General features: G+C 39.5%; 1 protein-coding gene across 1 annotated transcript in view; it reads right to left on the minus strand.

Annotated features, from left to right (window-relative positions):
- Positions 1 to 788: 788 nt before the first annotated feature.
- NUS1 (NUS1 dehydrodolichyl diphosphate synthase subunit) overlaps positions 789 to 17,003 on the minus strand; it is a 16,673-nt gene continuing 458 nt past the window's right edge. The window contains exons 2-6 of the mRNA XM_057369002.1: positions 16,813 to 17,003; positions 8,491 to 8,613; positions 5,911 to 6,063; positions 1,722 to 1,821; positions 789 to 1,021 (exon numbers count right to left, since the gene is read on the minus strand). Of these exons, the coding sequence (XP_057224985.1) occupies positions 931 to 1,021; positions 1,722 to 1,821; positions 5,911 to 6,063; positions 8,491 to 8,613; positions 16,813 to 17,003 (658 nt within the window). The 3' untranslated portion in view covers positions 789 to 930. The remainder of the gene's footprint in view (positions 1,022 to 1,721; positions 1,822 to 5,910; positions 6,064 to 8,490; positions 8,614 to 16,812) is intronic.

The following is a 17,003-nucleotide window of genomic DNA, read 5'->3' on the forward strand; positions in this document are numbered from 1 at the left end:
GCTTCAGAATCCCATTCAAACTTCTAATGCTCAGTTCAGAACAAATAAAAACAATAAAAGGCTAAAGAAGGCTCCCTTGCTGGGCACAGAAGTACAAGCAGCAGCTCACATTTAGCCATAGAAGTCAAGCCAGCCCGTTTTCAAATCTTTCAGCAAATGGTATCAGAGCCTTATCCTGCTTGTTACCTTGAGTRAGCATGTTATGTGGAAAATAGGTATACAAACAATACATAGTACTGTTTATAGTTATTCCCAGTGGAAAACTGACCTGATGCTGAGAAATGTTGCATTCACTCAGGACTGTAGGAATCCTTTCATTCCACCACTTAAAAAAAAAAAAAAAGCTGGATAGTGCAACATGGACTGCCTAATCCACTTATCATAGAAGCTTCCATGCCTTTTTATGGAATCTTCTCTGTATTTCTAGAACTTGACACCTACAGCTGGCTTAGTCATCCCAGCCAAGCTGCAGTCTCTATTTTCAGTTAACAAAACCAGCTTCACTAGAATTCACATATACTGAAGATAAACCTTTAGCTCTGAAATGCCTGACCATGAAGAATTAAGAAACAATGACGAGAGTTCTTTCTTGGTTTTAAGGACCTTCAGGGCACAGAACTCCTATTTACATTGTCCTGTAGAGTTCACAAGAACTAATTCTTCCATGTTCTTTTGGTCACTTCAATGCCAAAGTGAGGGCAATTCTGCTTTGTTTTTAGTAACTTTCCTTTTCAAACAGGAAATCTGTGAGTTCCCCTCCCCATAGATTCTCACGCATTCACACAGACTCTCTAGAAAGGTAAGACACTTTATTGAACTTTTTGATAAATTAAGAAAGGACTATGAACCAGACTTATGGGTCACAAGTGCTTGTAAACAGACATCAATTCCTTCCCACAGAAAGCTTGACTCCAYGCACTCAGCCCGAAGTCACTTTCCCCAGCGTTGTTCACAGGCTGCATAGTGATGGAGGGCAGAGAAAAAGTCTTCATAGCTGATGTTTAGGTGGGAAGGCAAAGAACTGAGAAAAYAAGTTAGAAACATTAAAATAAGCTTTTATAAACATCACACCATTCATGCCACTCAGGAATATCATGAAGAACAAGCTATTGTCTGAATAACCCTGTGAAGTTGCTCTCAACACGGTTATTGTCACTCAACTCTAGTAACTAAACCAGTCACCCTCTAAACCAAACCCTCCCATGAGAGCACACAGGGCCCTTCAAATCAGTGAGAAAGCTGCAGCAGCACAGGTGGGCCCACACATTTCAGTGCACTATAAATGCTCTTGGATTTAAGAAGTTCAGCAAATCTAGTCAGTTCAGTTATTGCTAAAATTGGGAAGTAATCCACAGGTGTGATCTTCTTATATTMTCCCATTTTCCTTGTATCCTTAGTTTCCCTGTCAGAAACTTGTAAGCCACAGATAATCCATACTGATGTAAGGAACAYTGACAAATGGGACCAGACCACAGACTAGGTGGTGACAGAAGTTGTTCCTTAAACTTGAGGCATGAAGCCTGCTATTGACTAGTCAAGGCTAAAAAACCAAAAATGAATATATGATGGGTTTTATTTAACCATTTTTAAATACCCTCAAATCAATGTCCAGATGCTTGTTTAGCTGGATCTCCTCTTTTGGCCATTTCCATAAGCTAAGTCACAAAGACCTGTTTAGCTCCATATTATTCCAGTGTGTTTCACATTTACATGCAACTCACATGATTTCTGTCAGTCTGATGTGCCATGGAAGGAATCCTAATGTGCTGTCCACAGGACCAAACTTCAAGACTAAATCAGGATCAGGAAATCCATTTGTACCTGTAATAAGAAGTTACATTTGGTTTTACTAAATTCATCAGAGAACTTGTTTTAGTTCTAAATCCTAAGGCATTTGATTTTTCACCAAATGCTTTTTTTTTTTTTTCTTTAAATGAAGGTCCCAAAGACAAGTTAACAATTAAAACTCCAAGAGGACAGACAGGTCTTGCAACATCTCAATGACCAACTGAGCAAAAGCTTAGGCAGCCACTGCAAGCCCAGCTGGACTGTTATTTTTATGTCAGGTAGTTTTCAAAGACTTTGTATGGAAGTGTCAGGAATGGTTGCACTGTTTTGAATAACGGCAAACCTTAACAATGCTGTTTAATCTGACTTGTTCGAGTTTTGTCTTGGCAAACTCCATTTTCGTAGAACATGCTGTACCCTGACTCTACCTACTCTAGCCTTTACTCAACTATGTGGAGCTGCAGTCAAGTGTAATAAAAGCACTATTAACACAAAGAAAGCTTAAGGAGGTTTCAATGAAGAACACSTTGGTATTACAGACCACCAAGAAAAAAAAATACCCTGTTAAATGACTCATCTCTTTCTCAGTATGGAACTAGACAGAAWTTTTAAAACCAAACTACTATGAAATTTCAAGCAAACTCTTGCAGCTGAGATCTTTYTGGTTAGATGAGTGAGGAAGAATAGGGCAGTATTTCTTTTTCTCTGTTACTATGTGGACAATTCTGACCCATTCTAGGACAGAGCTRGATAATACTGATGAATTTCACTAGGAGYCCACACTCTTACTGTCTARATCTTAAAACACCAGCCTGTCATTYCTCTAGTGAGAGCATTCTTGTCTTCAGCCTCAGAAGATGAACAATGACTGACCAAACACCACTGCCTCTGTTCACATACTTCTGCAATGCCTAAGCTACTCCAGGCTAAAATTGACAAGACAGGAAATAGGCTTAGAATGAGCAGTCTGAGTCCAGCTTTCCCTGCTAATTCTAGCAAGTTGATTAGAGCAACATGTGAAAACAGCAGAGAACCCCAAGGAGATCCAAGAAGCTAAGCTGTTCCTCTTGCACCTACCCGGCTCATCTGAAAAACATTTCAGCAGTCATCACCCTATTTTGCTATAATGCTGCAATTAGTCATGATTATCACAGGGTGTTTCCTGCCACCCCTTCCATTATCCACCAATCCATTATCCACAAGTTAAGTGCAAGAGTGTTTATAGTGGGTAATGACTACCTTTAGCAGATAAAGTTTAATACARCTTACTTGCTCCAAACTTCAGATGTTATTTCTCAATTCCTTCCTCATTTGCTTAAAAAAAGAACAACCCACTAAACAAAAGCAGTCAAGAGCCTTTTATAATTTTCAGTTTAAYTGTAGAGGAACTTCACTTTTCTGTAATTCACAAAGTAAACTAAAGCTAGATTTTGCCCCACACAGGTTTTGAAACTGAAGCTGAAGATTTTTCAAAAAGTTCAGATCTCCCTCCCCACTGAATCATCACAACACATCCTTTTACCAGAGGAAAAGAAGCTGTTTTCCCAAACCTGTGCATTTCTAAGGAAGGATGAAGTTTTTAGATATGAGCATCTTGTGCCACAGTCCAAATCTTATCTTAAAGTTAAGGAAAAAATGCGAAGCAAAAGCCACTTATGTGTTCAGAAGCTAGCATGTTAGTACAAAAGAGCTTTGCAGGGAAGCAGTGRATACTTAGAAGTGGGGACTCTGGAGGAAGTGGACAGCTTTACTCATCAGCTGATTCAGTAGCTGAGTACTTGTCAGCTGGTACAGCGGCAGGATCTTCAACACTGCAATGGCTTTTCAAACAGGAAAAGACCTTCAGAGAGCCCAGTTAATGCTAACACTTCCTTCTGGTTCCTATCTGAAGGRAAATGAAAATGCACACTGTAGTATTACTGTCAGAACAGCTTACTAAAAAACACAGAACTGTTCTTTCCACTCTGCATCCATTTCTCTCAACATATCAGCACTACAGGTAATTTACATGTGGAAGCTCCCTTAGACCTGCTAGGGTTACAGCAGTCAAGTTTAGCACACACAAGATAGAAGGATTTGGGAGCAGACTTTAAAAAAAAACAAAGAGGCCAAAAGTCTTGCACACTCAAAGGATGGGAATCTGGCAACAACCCTTCTATGTCAGAAGTTCTGCGAGGGGAACACGAAGGAATTTTAGACCTGATAGCAATACCCTTCTGTTCTCCACAGAAGGGATTTTACATGGCAACTTGAGCAGCCTTAATTGATAGTCATGTTCTTGGCTGGAAGGCAGACAGACAGCAAGTAGAGACAATATTACAATGCAGCTGGCACCTACTTTTCTGAAAACAAGCGGGTTAGCAGAGGCATTGCTCAGAAGAAAGTACTCTTACACTGCAGAAAACTCAAGCTGTAAGAATTAAGTGCATGACTAAATTAAGAACAAGAAACCACATGACAAGCTAGAACCATACCATTTTAGGACTAGGCTTCAATAACTGCACCCTAAACATGAACAAAAAGTTTAAAAACTACATTAACAGGTACTTAAATAAAAATGTGTAAYCACAGAGATTTACATAAGTGACCATGAATGCAAACTCTAAAAATATAGCTACTCAAGTATTGCTTTTCAGAACACACTCTCAAATCAGTAACTCACAGATGCTTACATTCAACCCTTTTCCATTAAAAATGCACACGAACTAAATTTTCCTACAAGTAAAACATAGTTTCATAAGCTGCTGCTAAGTAAGTAATGAATGAATACTTCACCTCCAACAATGTCCTAAACATTAAATAAACAAATTAATAAGTAGGACTAGTTACAGACATTATCCTTAGTWATTAGCCATATACATTAAGCAGCCTGTTTCAAAGTTCATGGTTTTGACAGACTAGGAGACTTCTCTTTCTGTGCTCAGCTAGCATGCAATACTTCAAAAATAGATCTGCTAATTTTAAGACTTGACCAAATATTTTTAATATAGCCAGACGCTTAGACAGAAGATCCCCAACAAGTTTGAAAAGCTCCAGTTAAACATCAGTGGCCAAAATACACACAGAGGTAACAATTGTCCCTGGTTCTCCATTAAATTAGTGACTATTCTGAAGAAGCAATTGTTAATTTCCTTTAATTGCCTYTGGGGTATAACAGAATGGATGTGCTAAGTTCTTCTTCAGGTGCCTTATTAAATACAGTTAATAATTCTGTTACAGGAGGATGCTGACAACAGGGATGCAATTCAGTTTGAGGTTAAGTGGCCAAACTGCCAGGGAAGTCCATCCACAAAGCAATTCAGCTGACCACCTATATGAAAAAGAAGAAATCACTCTCTAAAGTCCAATTAATGAGACCCCACTACATTAATGTGCCTGCAGGCATCCAAGTTCAAGTGTGCYATCTGAAACCTGAACCCTGCCAAGCTAATTACAGCTGCAATTAACATGCATGCATCACCTAGGCAAGCTGAGCAACTCMTAGCTCCATAGTACCACTGCAAAAGTGGATGCTAATTCTAAACTACTTCTCCCAAGTGTGATATTAGGGCAGCCCTGCCCTTTTTATAGCTATTGCATGTAGCCCCACACCTCAGTGCAGAGTCAGTAATCTGCATGAATTAGTTATGAAGATAAGTAAGTTAGTGTGGGCTATACAGCAGCAAGAGAACAGCAAGTGCTCTATCATGTGCACTCAGGGTAGTAGTCAGGCAGCAGGAACAGCTTTAATTGCTGCAACCAGATCTGGAAAAGACACTGCTCACACACGTTTGCATCTTGCAGGAAGTTMACCTAAGAATAGTCTAATTTTAGGTGATCCCAACAGTACTTTTTTTCAAAAAGCTAATTGCAGAACATACCACAGRGGCTGTAAACTCTGAAAAGCCAAAACTCTGCAATTTACCTTAAAATTTCTGCTAAAGATTTTTTCTGCTTAAAGAAGCTTAAAAGACAATAAACAAGTAAGAAATTTTTAACAGAAGCCTAAAAGCAATACTCATAACTTACTGTAATAGACTAAGCATCAAAATGCATACATTCCAAGCAATAAATATAATAGAACCAAACTGTTATGAAATKAGCACTCTCTCCCCTCTTTTCCACAGAGCATATTATACTTACTACTTAATAAGTTGTCTAACATATTCACATCCAGGTCTGAATGTGTCCTTTGCTGCTGTGCTACCAACTGACAGAAGTTCTGAGCAGCTTTGACTATGTCTGCTTTTCCATCTTCTGGAGACAGCACCTTCAATGTAGATTGGCAATTTAAAACTGAAAGTACAAAACACAGTTTAAAAGCAAGAGAAATATAATTGGTTTGCATGTGATTTAGATAGTCACAGTTACAGGTACTTTCAACTGTAGTTTACTTCATATATTACAACTAGTCACAGATAAAATTCATCTATCGCTTAGGGAAGGGTAAGAGTTGTCTGGATTTGCTGTATTACTAAAACAAAAGCTCAAGACAACTACTTTTAGAAGTCTTGGGAAGAGGGGTTTAATGCAGTCTTGAAATGTAGTCTTCCAGCAAATTTCGACTGGTTCTTACACTGTCAAAGCACTGAGAGGAAAGATGCTTGGATAGAAACTTACAGGGTAGTAAGTAATGCATAAAGTTCAGAGAAAGGAAAAAAAAACCAAACCAACAAACCAATTTCTACCCTAGAGGAGGAAGGTGTTTTTAACAGCTAATGTGTACTATCGTGAGACACAATGATTAAACCGTGGGGCCTCCCTCAATGTGATCACAGCACCTTTCAGCAGCACTTCAAAATTGATGCAAGAGTTACAATWAGGATGTAAGATTGCTACATTGAAGCTAGGAACAAGATAATAGCTCACGATTCACCTATTCAACTGTAATTATTTATGTGACTTAAGAGGACATTTCACAACAACCATTATCTTAATGTCAACACTATTGAGAGGCAACAATCTTCTCACACAATATGACTTGCATCATTGTCAGTTCTGGTAAGATACCTTAAAAGGTCAACTTGCCAAGGAAGCTGAAGGCTACAGATGGTGGACTATAGCTGGTTTGAARTAAGTAGGTTAAATACCAAAGTGCTGACACTTATACTAAAGATTTATACCAAACTTACGACAGTTATAAACARATACTTAAAAATAACATTTCTTAAAACTGCAGAAACTGACTGCAAAGGACCACAAAGCACTGCCAAGATTCTTAACACCTAATACCYCTCAGATCATCTATGCAAAGCCACCACAAAAATAATTGTTCCTTGATATTGCTTGATTTACAAATTTGCATCAATTGGCCTAGGTTAAAAATATTTAATAGTATCCCTAAATGTCATTTTTTTTCAGAACTGAAAAAATGCAGTTTATTATAAACTGGATAGATGTCAGTTTGTTCAGTTGAAAACATGAAGCATCTGATCTGACTGTGAAGCTTTCTAAAAAAAGAATGAAAAATTTAAAAAGAGAACAGAAAACACCTCTGCTTTTCACAGTTTGCAGCACAAAAGGTTCCAGAGATATAAACGCACTCTTTCCATCAGCAAGTCTGAGAAGTCTTTCAGTAGTTTGTTTGGTGTGAACATAAATATCCCAAGTTAGGTAGGTGCAGCTAAGTATGCTGGAGTTTAAGATATTAATAGCCAGTGCACCCCATTTTCTGCTGATTAGTTCAACCTTCACAGGAAGAAAACAAAATAGGATGAAGCTCAGGTYCTTCCACATAAATGCTAGCATCTTAGGCTAGCTTGTTCATAAGGCAAGTTCATGCTACAACATTAAACTTAACACCAGAAAACTGGCACAAAGGATTTTGGTATCCTGTCAGCTCTTATAGAGGAAGCAAAACTTGCAAGCAGCATTTTAAATGCAGCTAAKTGTACTACAGCTTGTGCACTAAAGTCGTTGAACTATGATAATCTTAAAACATAAGKGTTATTTATGTATTTTATTATGAGACCTATTTAAATATTATGAGTTGTAGTTAGGGAGAGCTCTAAGTATCAGCCCATCTTTTTAAGACAAAGGCCTGATTTAAGTACATGACTGTGATTTATTATATTTTGAACAGACTTCTAGCATTTGTCCTAGGCAGCAAATGAGTAAATGAGAAATTATATTACTGTATAAGGAGCATCAGCCTTGAAACATACTYCTGCTTTCCACATCTAGCTACATGCAAAAGCTGCTATCACCAAATTTATTTTTTAACTTGGGCCCTTTACTTTCTTGCTGGCATTATACCTTGCCATGACAACCAGCAGTTTTGCTCTTTCCCTTCTTCCTTCCCACTTTGAGGTGTATGTTTGGAAAGATGGAACCGCACAAATTGTTAACTTGATATCAGATTCCTTACACTTTTGTAAAGGGGAAGAATTCAGGTCACTGAAACAGTGGGGAGTTGAGGTACACTGATGCATTGAAGGAGTCATGGCACAACAGCCAGGCAGAAGAAAAGATCAGATCACCCAGTAATGATTACTATGGCAAGGAGAGAGCAATGCTTTGCTTTAGTTGAGAACAAACTAAAGTTTGGAATGTTAATTAAATGAAGTTTAATACCAGCCCAGGAAGGTTACATGTGTTCTGATAATAAGTTCTTTGCAAAGAAAAAGGCGACTGTGCACAGGATTGTGTTTAAGTAAAAGCAGAGTTATGACTGATATGCAGCTATTCAAAGCTACACCAAGTCCCTCGTGTAGTTCATCTTACCTTGACCAGTTTTGTCTTGATTTGCAAATTCCACTGTGTACTTGGAGCAATCTAGTCCCAAGAGCTCTTGCTGCTGCTTTAAAATTTCATCCATCAATCTTGAATTATTCCTCTTGAAAATACCTTTAAAAAGAAAGTTGCACGTCAGCCAACTACTGCAGAGTGCTACAAAATAAACCTGACACTAGGCAGGTAGAAAAAWTAAGTCAGTACTGGTTTCAGACTGGAGTTCACAAGTGCAGGTAAGAATACAAAGCAAGTGCTACTGCACATGACTAATTTGAGTGACCTTGGAAAGACAACTCATGTGCTTTTGTTATTCTTTCACCCATCCTGATTTAAATTGCAAGCTGCAAGTGCTTAAGGGATAACTTTAAGACTTATTTCATTGTCCTTATTATGCTAGAAATACAGAAAGCAATAACAAGCACAGAAYGAACGACCAAGTCAGATTAACTCCAAATTTCTTTAATGCTCACACTACTTAGGTCTGCTACCACTTATTGCCACATCCCTCAGGCTACAYGCTAGCAAAGCACTAAATCAGCATTTCAGGTCTCAGTAACAGTTCACTCTGAAGCCATCCAATGKCATAGATTTCCCAATACAAGAATTTCACAAGCTGCATATTCCAAGGAGCTCATGCAGCCCCAAGACCTTTTTATACTTACATATTCAAGGCAGACACATTTTGAATGCAGGAAATTACAAAAGCTTGCTTCAAACATACTTGGGTTCCTGTACTAAAATAAATTCTAGCTTTTAAGAAACATAACCCAATTATTTCTAATTATAAGCCACAGTAAAAACKAAATGTTAGAGCTTAAATATTTACAATCCAAAAGTATGGCTAGGCATATTCACTTAGGAATTGGATAACGCTTTTATCACACGGTATTCAAAGGCTGTTACTGAGCTTCACTCAAAAATCTTGTGTCAACCACTTYTGTTGACCAGTCTAAAAATGCCCACACACTAAACTTCCAAGGCAATGTAAGACATACAATTTTATGATCAGGCTTAGATTCAGCACCTCAACTTGACTGTGGGATCTGGAACTCCAGCTACAACAGTTCCCACAGCAGTCAGTGTATAAGCACTGGATTAAGACCATAACAYACTACATGTTAGCTTGCAATATGAAGTGATCCAATCCATTTATTTAAGATTATAGCCTTTATGCCTAATGAATTAGTATTTTTCTACAGGCTTCATCAGAAGTTTTAATAGGTGGCAACGTATCTGTTTTTCCTATCATCCTGGATACTTCCTGTAAAAGAAAAATTACTWCATTATAGAAGTGTCAGTGATGCTTATAATTGATTTCATGAGTATACAGAAAAGCAATTTGTGGTAAGGAAAAAACCTCTACAGAAAAAAGTGCATCAGAATACTTTTGCTAAGTTTAATTTAAAGTTAAATTGTTGCTCTTCATGTTCCCACTTCCTAGTGCATACTTATACATAACAGAAATCAAGAATGCTGCTTTGAATAATACTGTTTGATACAACTCTTCTTGGCTCAGTCTGTTTCATGCTGGGGTTAGCACAGATTGTCTTCCTTACACCCAAGGTCAGCAGCAGCGTAGCCACTGCAATTGCTAATCCTGCACCCTCTGGAAGGAAGATCTGTACAAGGCTGCATGTGCCTCATCTCTTAAGAGTCACTTGACTTCCATACACTTCTACATATTACAATAAAACTTTGCTCAATATCCAGACAAACATGTCACATAATTAGGAAAGGCCCCCAATCTGGGAAATAAGCTGCTGCTCTTCTTTCCCTCCCACAGCCAACACCAATGATATTAAATCCTTGCTCATAAAAGGTTTTCCTGTCGAAGACTGCAAGAACTCATTTAAGACTCCACATTCCAGCCCTAAAATAAATTAAGACATTAAGGACAACAGGTAGAAGAACAGACCAAAGAGTTAGCTTGTCAGCAAAAACAGACATCAGATAATGGACTTGGTCAAGCTCCAAAGTGAAGGTCCCTAACACACACAACAGATACAGAAGACTTGCTAAATGAATGTGTTTTTAAGATTTATCTGAGTATCACCCTTCTATTCTGCTCATTTATCTCACCCACCCCCTCAGCTGCTCAAACTTGAGGACTGCATGGCTCTTGGAACAGCAGCTTAACATAAATAAGAAGTTACTGTAGTTGTACCATTTAGCTGCAGTATGACTTCCTTGGAAAAGCCTCCACATCTAAATTCCCACTGATCCATCAAACTTGACACATACGCAGTTTTCCTGAAGAGACGATCCTAAAGCACAGCAGAAGGCAGCAAAACTTTGAACTAACTTGGATCTTAATTAAAAACCAACAGCATTTGGGAATACTCCTTCAACATTTTGTCTCTCAGTCAGTGCACAAGAGACTTATGAATGCACATCACTGCAAACACAGTCCTGCCAAATCCAGTGTTCATAGGCCAAAATCCTATTCAAGAACTTTACATGGTCGTGACTCAGCTTTATGCTCCTTTCCCTTACAGCATCTCAAAACTCCATTTGTCTACAAAGCTCATTCTTCTTAAACTTTGGAAATTTACCCAAATTAATTCTTGGAGATGCTGTTGCTTAATTTAAACATGACAAATATAGCAAACAAGTGCATGAGTTGGCCAACTCAGTAACAGAGTTATAATGTTCCTTGGCAGCAAAACTTGCATCTTATTTACTCAAAACTTAACTCTGATTTTTTGCTACCCTCCAATTTTGTTAACGGTCCTCCACACGAGTTGAAAGTGAGGCCATAATACAATTTTACCATTATAAAAAAAAATAATGTTTGACAAAGRTCTAATAAATTTTTAGCAACACAAAAGCTGTTTGCTGTTAAATGAAATAAAAATTTGGCACTACTCCTGTTTCTAATATGGAACGCAAACATGAAATTGTCACTATTATTTCTCATCAAAAGAAATTCTGGTTTTGAAAAGCAGAAATATTTGGTCTGTCAGACCTCTGGCACCTTTGCAAGCTGGTGCAAATGTGAATATTCCTGCAAATGAAGTGTTCTATGAATTACACGTATTTAAGCATTARAATCCCAAGGCAAAAGAGTATAAAACTCCTGGTCTTGGTTTGTTTCTTCTTTCTTAACTACTGTGAACTCGTGAGCTGTTTTCAGGGGTAATACTTGTTTTTACAAAACAAACTACAAGAATGCTGTTGGTCATTTGTTCCTGTTAGAGCTGAGTCAAACCAGAAGCGTTTCAGCCTCCTGCAGTAGTCTTCAGGTCTTTTCCAGGGCACATACCTTTTACTCAGATTCACAGTAGCTACAAGCCATGCCCYTTTGCTTCAACCATGGTGTTGCAACACTTCAGCATTAGATACTGACAAATGAAGTTTGTAATTAAGAGGCTGCAAGCTCAGCAGGTGCAAAACGGACAAGAATTGTGAACTGGAAGTGAARAACTGGCACAGAGAAACACCAGGGGATGTCAACCACTTGTTTGTTTGATGACACTACCACAGTCACCACCTGTTGGGGCCTTAATAGCATCTCAAAGTTCAACATTTTCAATTGCCTTGCTTTTTAAAGCAGCAGAATCTGGTGAAATGCAGAATAAGAGTCAGCTCTTCCTTGCAAGGGAACACCTTAAACTAAGTGGAGCCTCGTAAAGAACATTATCTCCAGAACATTTCAATTATTTGCTTTCTCAACTTCTCTCCAGGGCTGACAAGAAAATAGTTATCAAGCATTATAACTGTTATTAGATAATAATCTGTTTAAAGCATCAAAGTACTAACATTGTGAGAAACATCACATCATAAGCCACTTCAAAGAATGCACATGTAAGAAATTGTCTTAATACAYTAAAAACTTTTGCATACATCCTGCTGGATCATGCTGGTTGATAACAGAGGAACACRGGGCCATTACACTGGACCTCATAGGATATGAAAAGCTAGAAAAAATATCTTCTTTATTCCAAGAGTCTAGGAAAAAAAACTAATCCAAGTTTGAATGTAGTTGAAGTCACTTACATTTCAGATTAAGGCCATTTAAGATAGCACTAACCAAAGAATTTGAGTCAGAACTGAGAACTTCATAGATGACCATTCCTCCCACATTTCTSATTGGAGGGGACATTCTGCACCAGGAGAACAGAAGCTCATCAGTAACTGAGAGAAGAGACACCTCTTTCATATTCCCATTCCTTTAAGGAGATTACCTGCTACAGATTAGTGTTATCGCTTTTAATGAACGTGGTTTGAGAACTCCTCTCACCTCAACACTAAAACAGAATTGTTGAACATGAAATTTCACGTGGGTGAAGGCCCACAGCAGATGTGCTGTGATACTGGTATCTCACAAGTGTTTCAGTGACATAAAACCACAACGTATTTATTTTGCCCACTGAAATGAACATGCTGCACACCCAGAAAATTTTATAGATTACATGGTAGTTTAGCTGATTTGATCAATCTAAAAGAGACAAGAAGCTTACTTTGGGGCTAATGAAATAATTTCTTTTGCACACTGGAATACTCTATCCTTTCAAAGAATTTTTAAGAGAAAACTGGTCAGAAGCAAACAGGTTCACTGGAAAGCTAAACCCAGGATGAATAAACCCAAGTTTTCAATACAGTCATACTATGGGCTTAAAGAAACCTTCAACCTGAAGCACCTATCTAGGAGTAGAAAGTACCCAAACGCCATGATGGAGAAATCTCTCAATAAGCACTTTTGACTTGTCCCAAACTATTTCAGGAAAGCTTCACTGATGGACAGTAGAAACACTGAAGCTAGCTCTCCCAAACAGCAAAACATCTAACAGAAGAGAGTTAAAGTATACAGCTAAAGTATACAGCATTAGTCAAAGGCTCCTGCTCCCCAGAAGATAAATTTTAACTGTTATTGTATTATTGCATTATCACTGCCTTCTGGCTGCGACAAGCAGTATTTTCTCAGAGATAAGGTCTTGAGCAGCTTGGATGGATTTCTACCAAGTAATAGGACTGGCAATACAAAAGTCAACAGAAATAAATTCTTGATCGACAACTTGAAATTTTAGTTTGCATTATTTAACCCAGTAGCACACAGTAGCACTAAGTTTATTGGGGCTTTGTTGGGCTGCACATCACTGAAAATTAGGAGAAAGTGCTTCCACACACCAGGGGCAGTAAAGCCAGGCCACCCTGGGCCTCCAAATGAGCTGAGGCAACTGAGAAAGTCTCAGTTTTGAGCCCTGAGCCAACAGCTCCAGCCAAGTTGCCTTTACAGTTACTGGTGCAGCCGCTGAAACAAAACAATATCAGCTGGAATGTAGCTACTTATTTTGACACTGAAGAATACACAAACAACCTTCTATTAAGTAATTTTGTAAAAAAAATAATCACTACTATAAACAAATAAACAGCTTATCTAGCACTTCTGCAAAGAYCTTCGTACTTCCCTTTCCTCTTATAGAAGGGGCAATTAAGGACATATTTTTAATTTAATCTTTCTGCAGGAAACTGACACACTATTTCTTCCGGAAAATGCAACCATGAAGACCATGGTTGTAAASGAGGCTTCCTGTTGCAATCAGAAGAATCTCAGCCCTACAAATATGCAATGAACGAAAAGAAACAAATTATCGTATACCTCACCACAGCTAACACTGATTCAGAGCACTCACAACTGGCTTTTTTTCTCCACCACAGCCAGTACCAGTGGGGACTTTGACAAGTCAACAGTTGGTACAATTGTATGAACACAGGAGCTTACAGAAACAGCTCCACAGTCCAAAAGTACCATTCACCACCATCTGACAAGATGGACACGAGTGCACACCATAATTAAGGTTCACCCTCTGCTACTGATAAGAGCAAGCCATACCTGACTTTATTCACGTTCACTGTATCAGTATTACTACTGAAGGTTCCAGGCTCCACTACCACTCAGCACAGGATTTAACAACAGCTGCAACATCCTACTTAATGACAACTCTATCTGGAAATGTTGTACGCTCAATCAAGACACCCTAAGAAGCTTAGCACCAAAAGAAAGGCAGCACATGTGCTATTGCCAGCAGTAAGAATACACTAGAGCTGTATGAATGACTACTTGCTCTCCGAAACTGAAGTCAGCCTAAAAAGCTCAGCTGTGCCAAAACCAGTTGTGGCTCTATCTTGGACAACCCACTGAACCTGTGAAGAACATGATGTGTAATGGTTATTTTTATCAACCCTGAAAGTTTGGTAAAAGCCACAGATTGTTCTGCAGGGTTATTTCAGCTCTTCAGGGGGACAAAACTTTATCATTTATGGACATCATATTTACAGTCTTGTAACAGTCAGTCTTAGACCTGAATTTCAACATACGCTGGAGAAGCAGCAGTAGCTTCTCAAAAAATAATGCTTCAGACACTGCTACAGCTCTGGCTYTCTCCTGTGAGACAGGAGCAACAGTGGCTACCTAAGACTGGTTGGTGCTTTCTCCCTCCTCAGGGCTTCACATCAAGGAAGAACAAGATGAAAACCAAGACGACCAAGAAACATGATTCTCAGCTTGATCATGTTCAATTCTCATACATATAATTTGTGGAGCACAGTGCTGGAATCYGAAAAGGAACTAAGCATATACGTAACATATTAGGCAATACTGCCCATAGCTTATCTGAGGTTTGACACAAGTTAAAATCCTGTACAATAAAATGTCTCTCTTTGATCTAGGAGGGAAAATTCTCCGCTCCTTGCTACTGTTTGCTCTGGAGCATTTCATCTGGTTGAATGCTTTCCAAGTTGGGAATAAAAACCATCAACATATAAATGACTTTTCAGAAGGCACAGTTCTTTGTGCCCTTGAGATGTTATGCAAATATTTTATATCATTCTTTGACTTCCAAATGAGGAAGTGTTCTCCTTCTGAAACACAACATAACCAAGTTCCACATCAGCCCTGCACAGATGGCCAGTCTAAACTGCTAAGTGACTGGTATTAAGCCCAGTTTCTTAAAACAATCCTAGATAATTTAGTGAAAGTTAGGTCTTTTGAATCCTGCATCACATGSGAAGGCTCAACCATGAAAAAGAACTATAAATGGTAATGGTTTAAAAGAAAGARAAAAAAAATTGAAAAAGTCACAAAYGCCTATGCTTAAGGAAAGGCTTGCAGAACTCACAYACTTTTTCACACTTGGTAACAAAAGATTTCACCTACTTATGTGGAATGCACAGCTGAGCAATTCCCAAAAATGCACTAGAAGACAACTGTACCTCTAACCTGACATAAATCTAGAGCTCACCTAGATTTAGGTATGACACCTCTAAACAGCCATTGGAAGTGGCTCAAAACAATTTAAACCCTGGTCTCCTACAGTCTCACCCCTGACAGCAGGAGCACAGAGATATTCAACATGAAGTTTCTTCCTCTGCACAGGACACAGTCCACCTCATGCATTGTTATCCCTTCTAAGTTGACAGCTTGTCCAGTACAAGTTAGAGATAATCTCTCATAGCTGGACAGAAAGCTTCACCTAAGAATATCCTGAATGTGGCTGGCTTAGCTCCCCACTARGAAAGCACAGGTATGAGGAAGAGATTTGTTCCACGATTTCCTCACAGTATGTGAAATCCAAACTCTGAGCTTATCTTTATTATAGTTAGTGATGTGGAATCAACACATCTGCAAGAGCCAGAGTTCAATGTTCTTACACCTGAGATCCAGTAACAAATAAATTCACACAGCAGATACGAAAAAACAGCAGTTTCCAGAAGCACTGTCTCAGAGTTAACTCAAATGCCAAGMAGCATCAAATGCAGATCACATAATTTAATCTTACAATACAGACACCACACAGGAAATACATGCTTACATTTAACTACCTGTCCATCCTGTTTCTTCACACAAGAGTACTTGAAAATAGATGGCTACTTTCATTCATCCACTTCTGGAGGTTCAGACCTAGCTCATAAACAGCACTAGTAAGAGCAGGTAGCCTGAAGCTCTTCCCTACTAACAGTCCATGCCCTACACTTCCAGATGCCAGCAGTTCCTGTCAGCCCAYGACTGGGGTCAAGGCTCTAGAAATACCCCCACAATCTGTCCCCGCCAGTGAGCAGGCAGGACCGGGTCATCCCGACACAAGAGTCGGGGCAGGAGGGCACTTGGGCCATTCCCCAGGCTCCCMGGGACCAGAAGTTCTGCAGTGGCCAAGCAGCTCCAGTGAACGGGAAATGAGCTGCCAGCTCCCAGAGGCTGGGACCGGACTTGGAAAGACCCCAGGACAGAGCGGCCCTCGGGCTCCAGGCCAGGAGGCGCTCCCAGGGTGGGCACCGCCCGAGGTCGGGACTGGAGGCACCGCGGCCGCCGCTCACCGTTATGGTCGTAGACRCTGACGTAGGAGATGCCCACCGCCATGCACCACACGACCAGGCTGGCCATGTCCGCGTAGCTCGGCTCCTCCTCGGTCACCACCAGCCCCACGTGCACCGGCAGCTTCCGCAGGGCGCGCCCGTCCGCGCGCCACCGCTGCCGTCCGCGCGCCGCCCCGCCGTGCGCGGGTCCC

This window comes from Malurus melanocephalus, unplaced genomic scaffold, assembly GCF_030028575.1.
Source record: "Malurus melanocephalus ecotype Western Australia unplaced genomic scaffold, MMel_1.1 scaffold_100, whole genome shotgun sequence".
In the NCBI taxonomy this organism is placed as follows: domain Eukaryota; kingdom Metazoa; phylum Chordata; class Aves; order Passeriformes; family Maluridae; genus Malurus; species Malurus melanocephalus.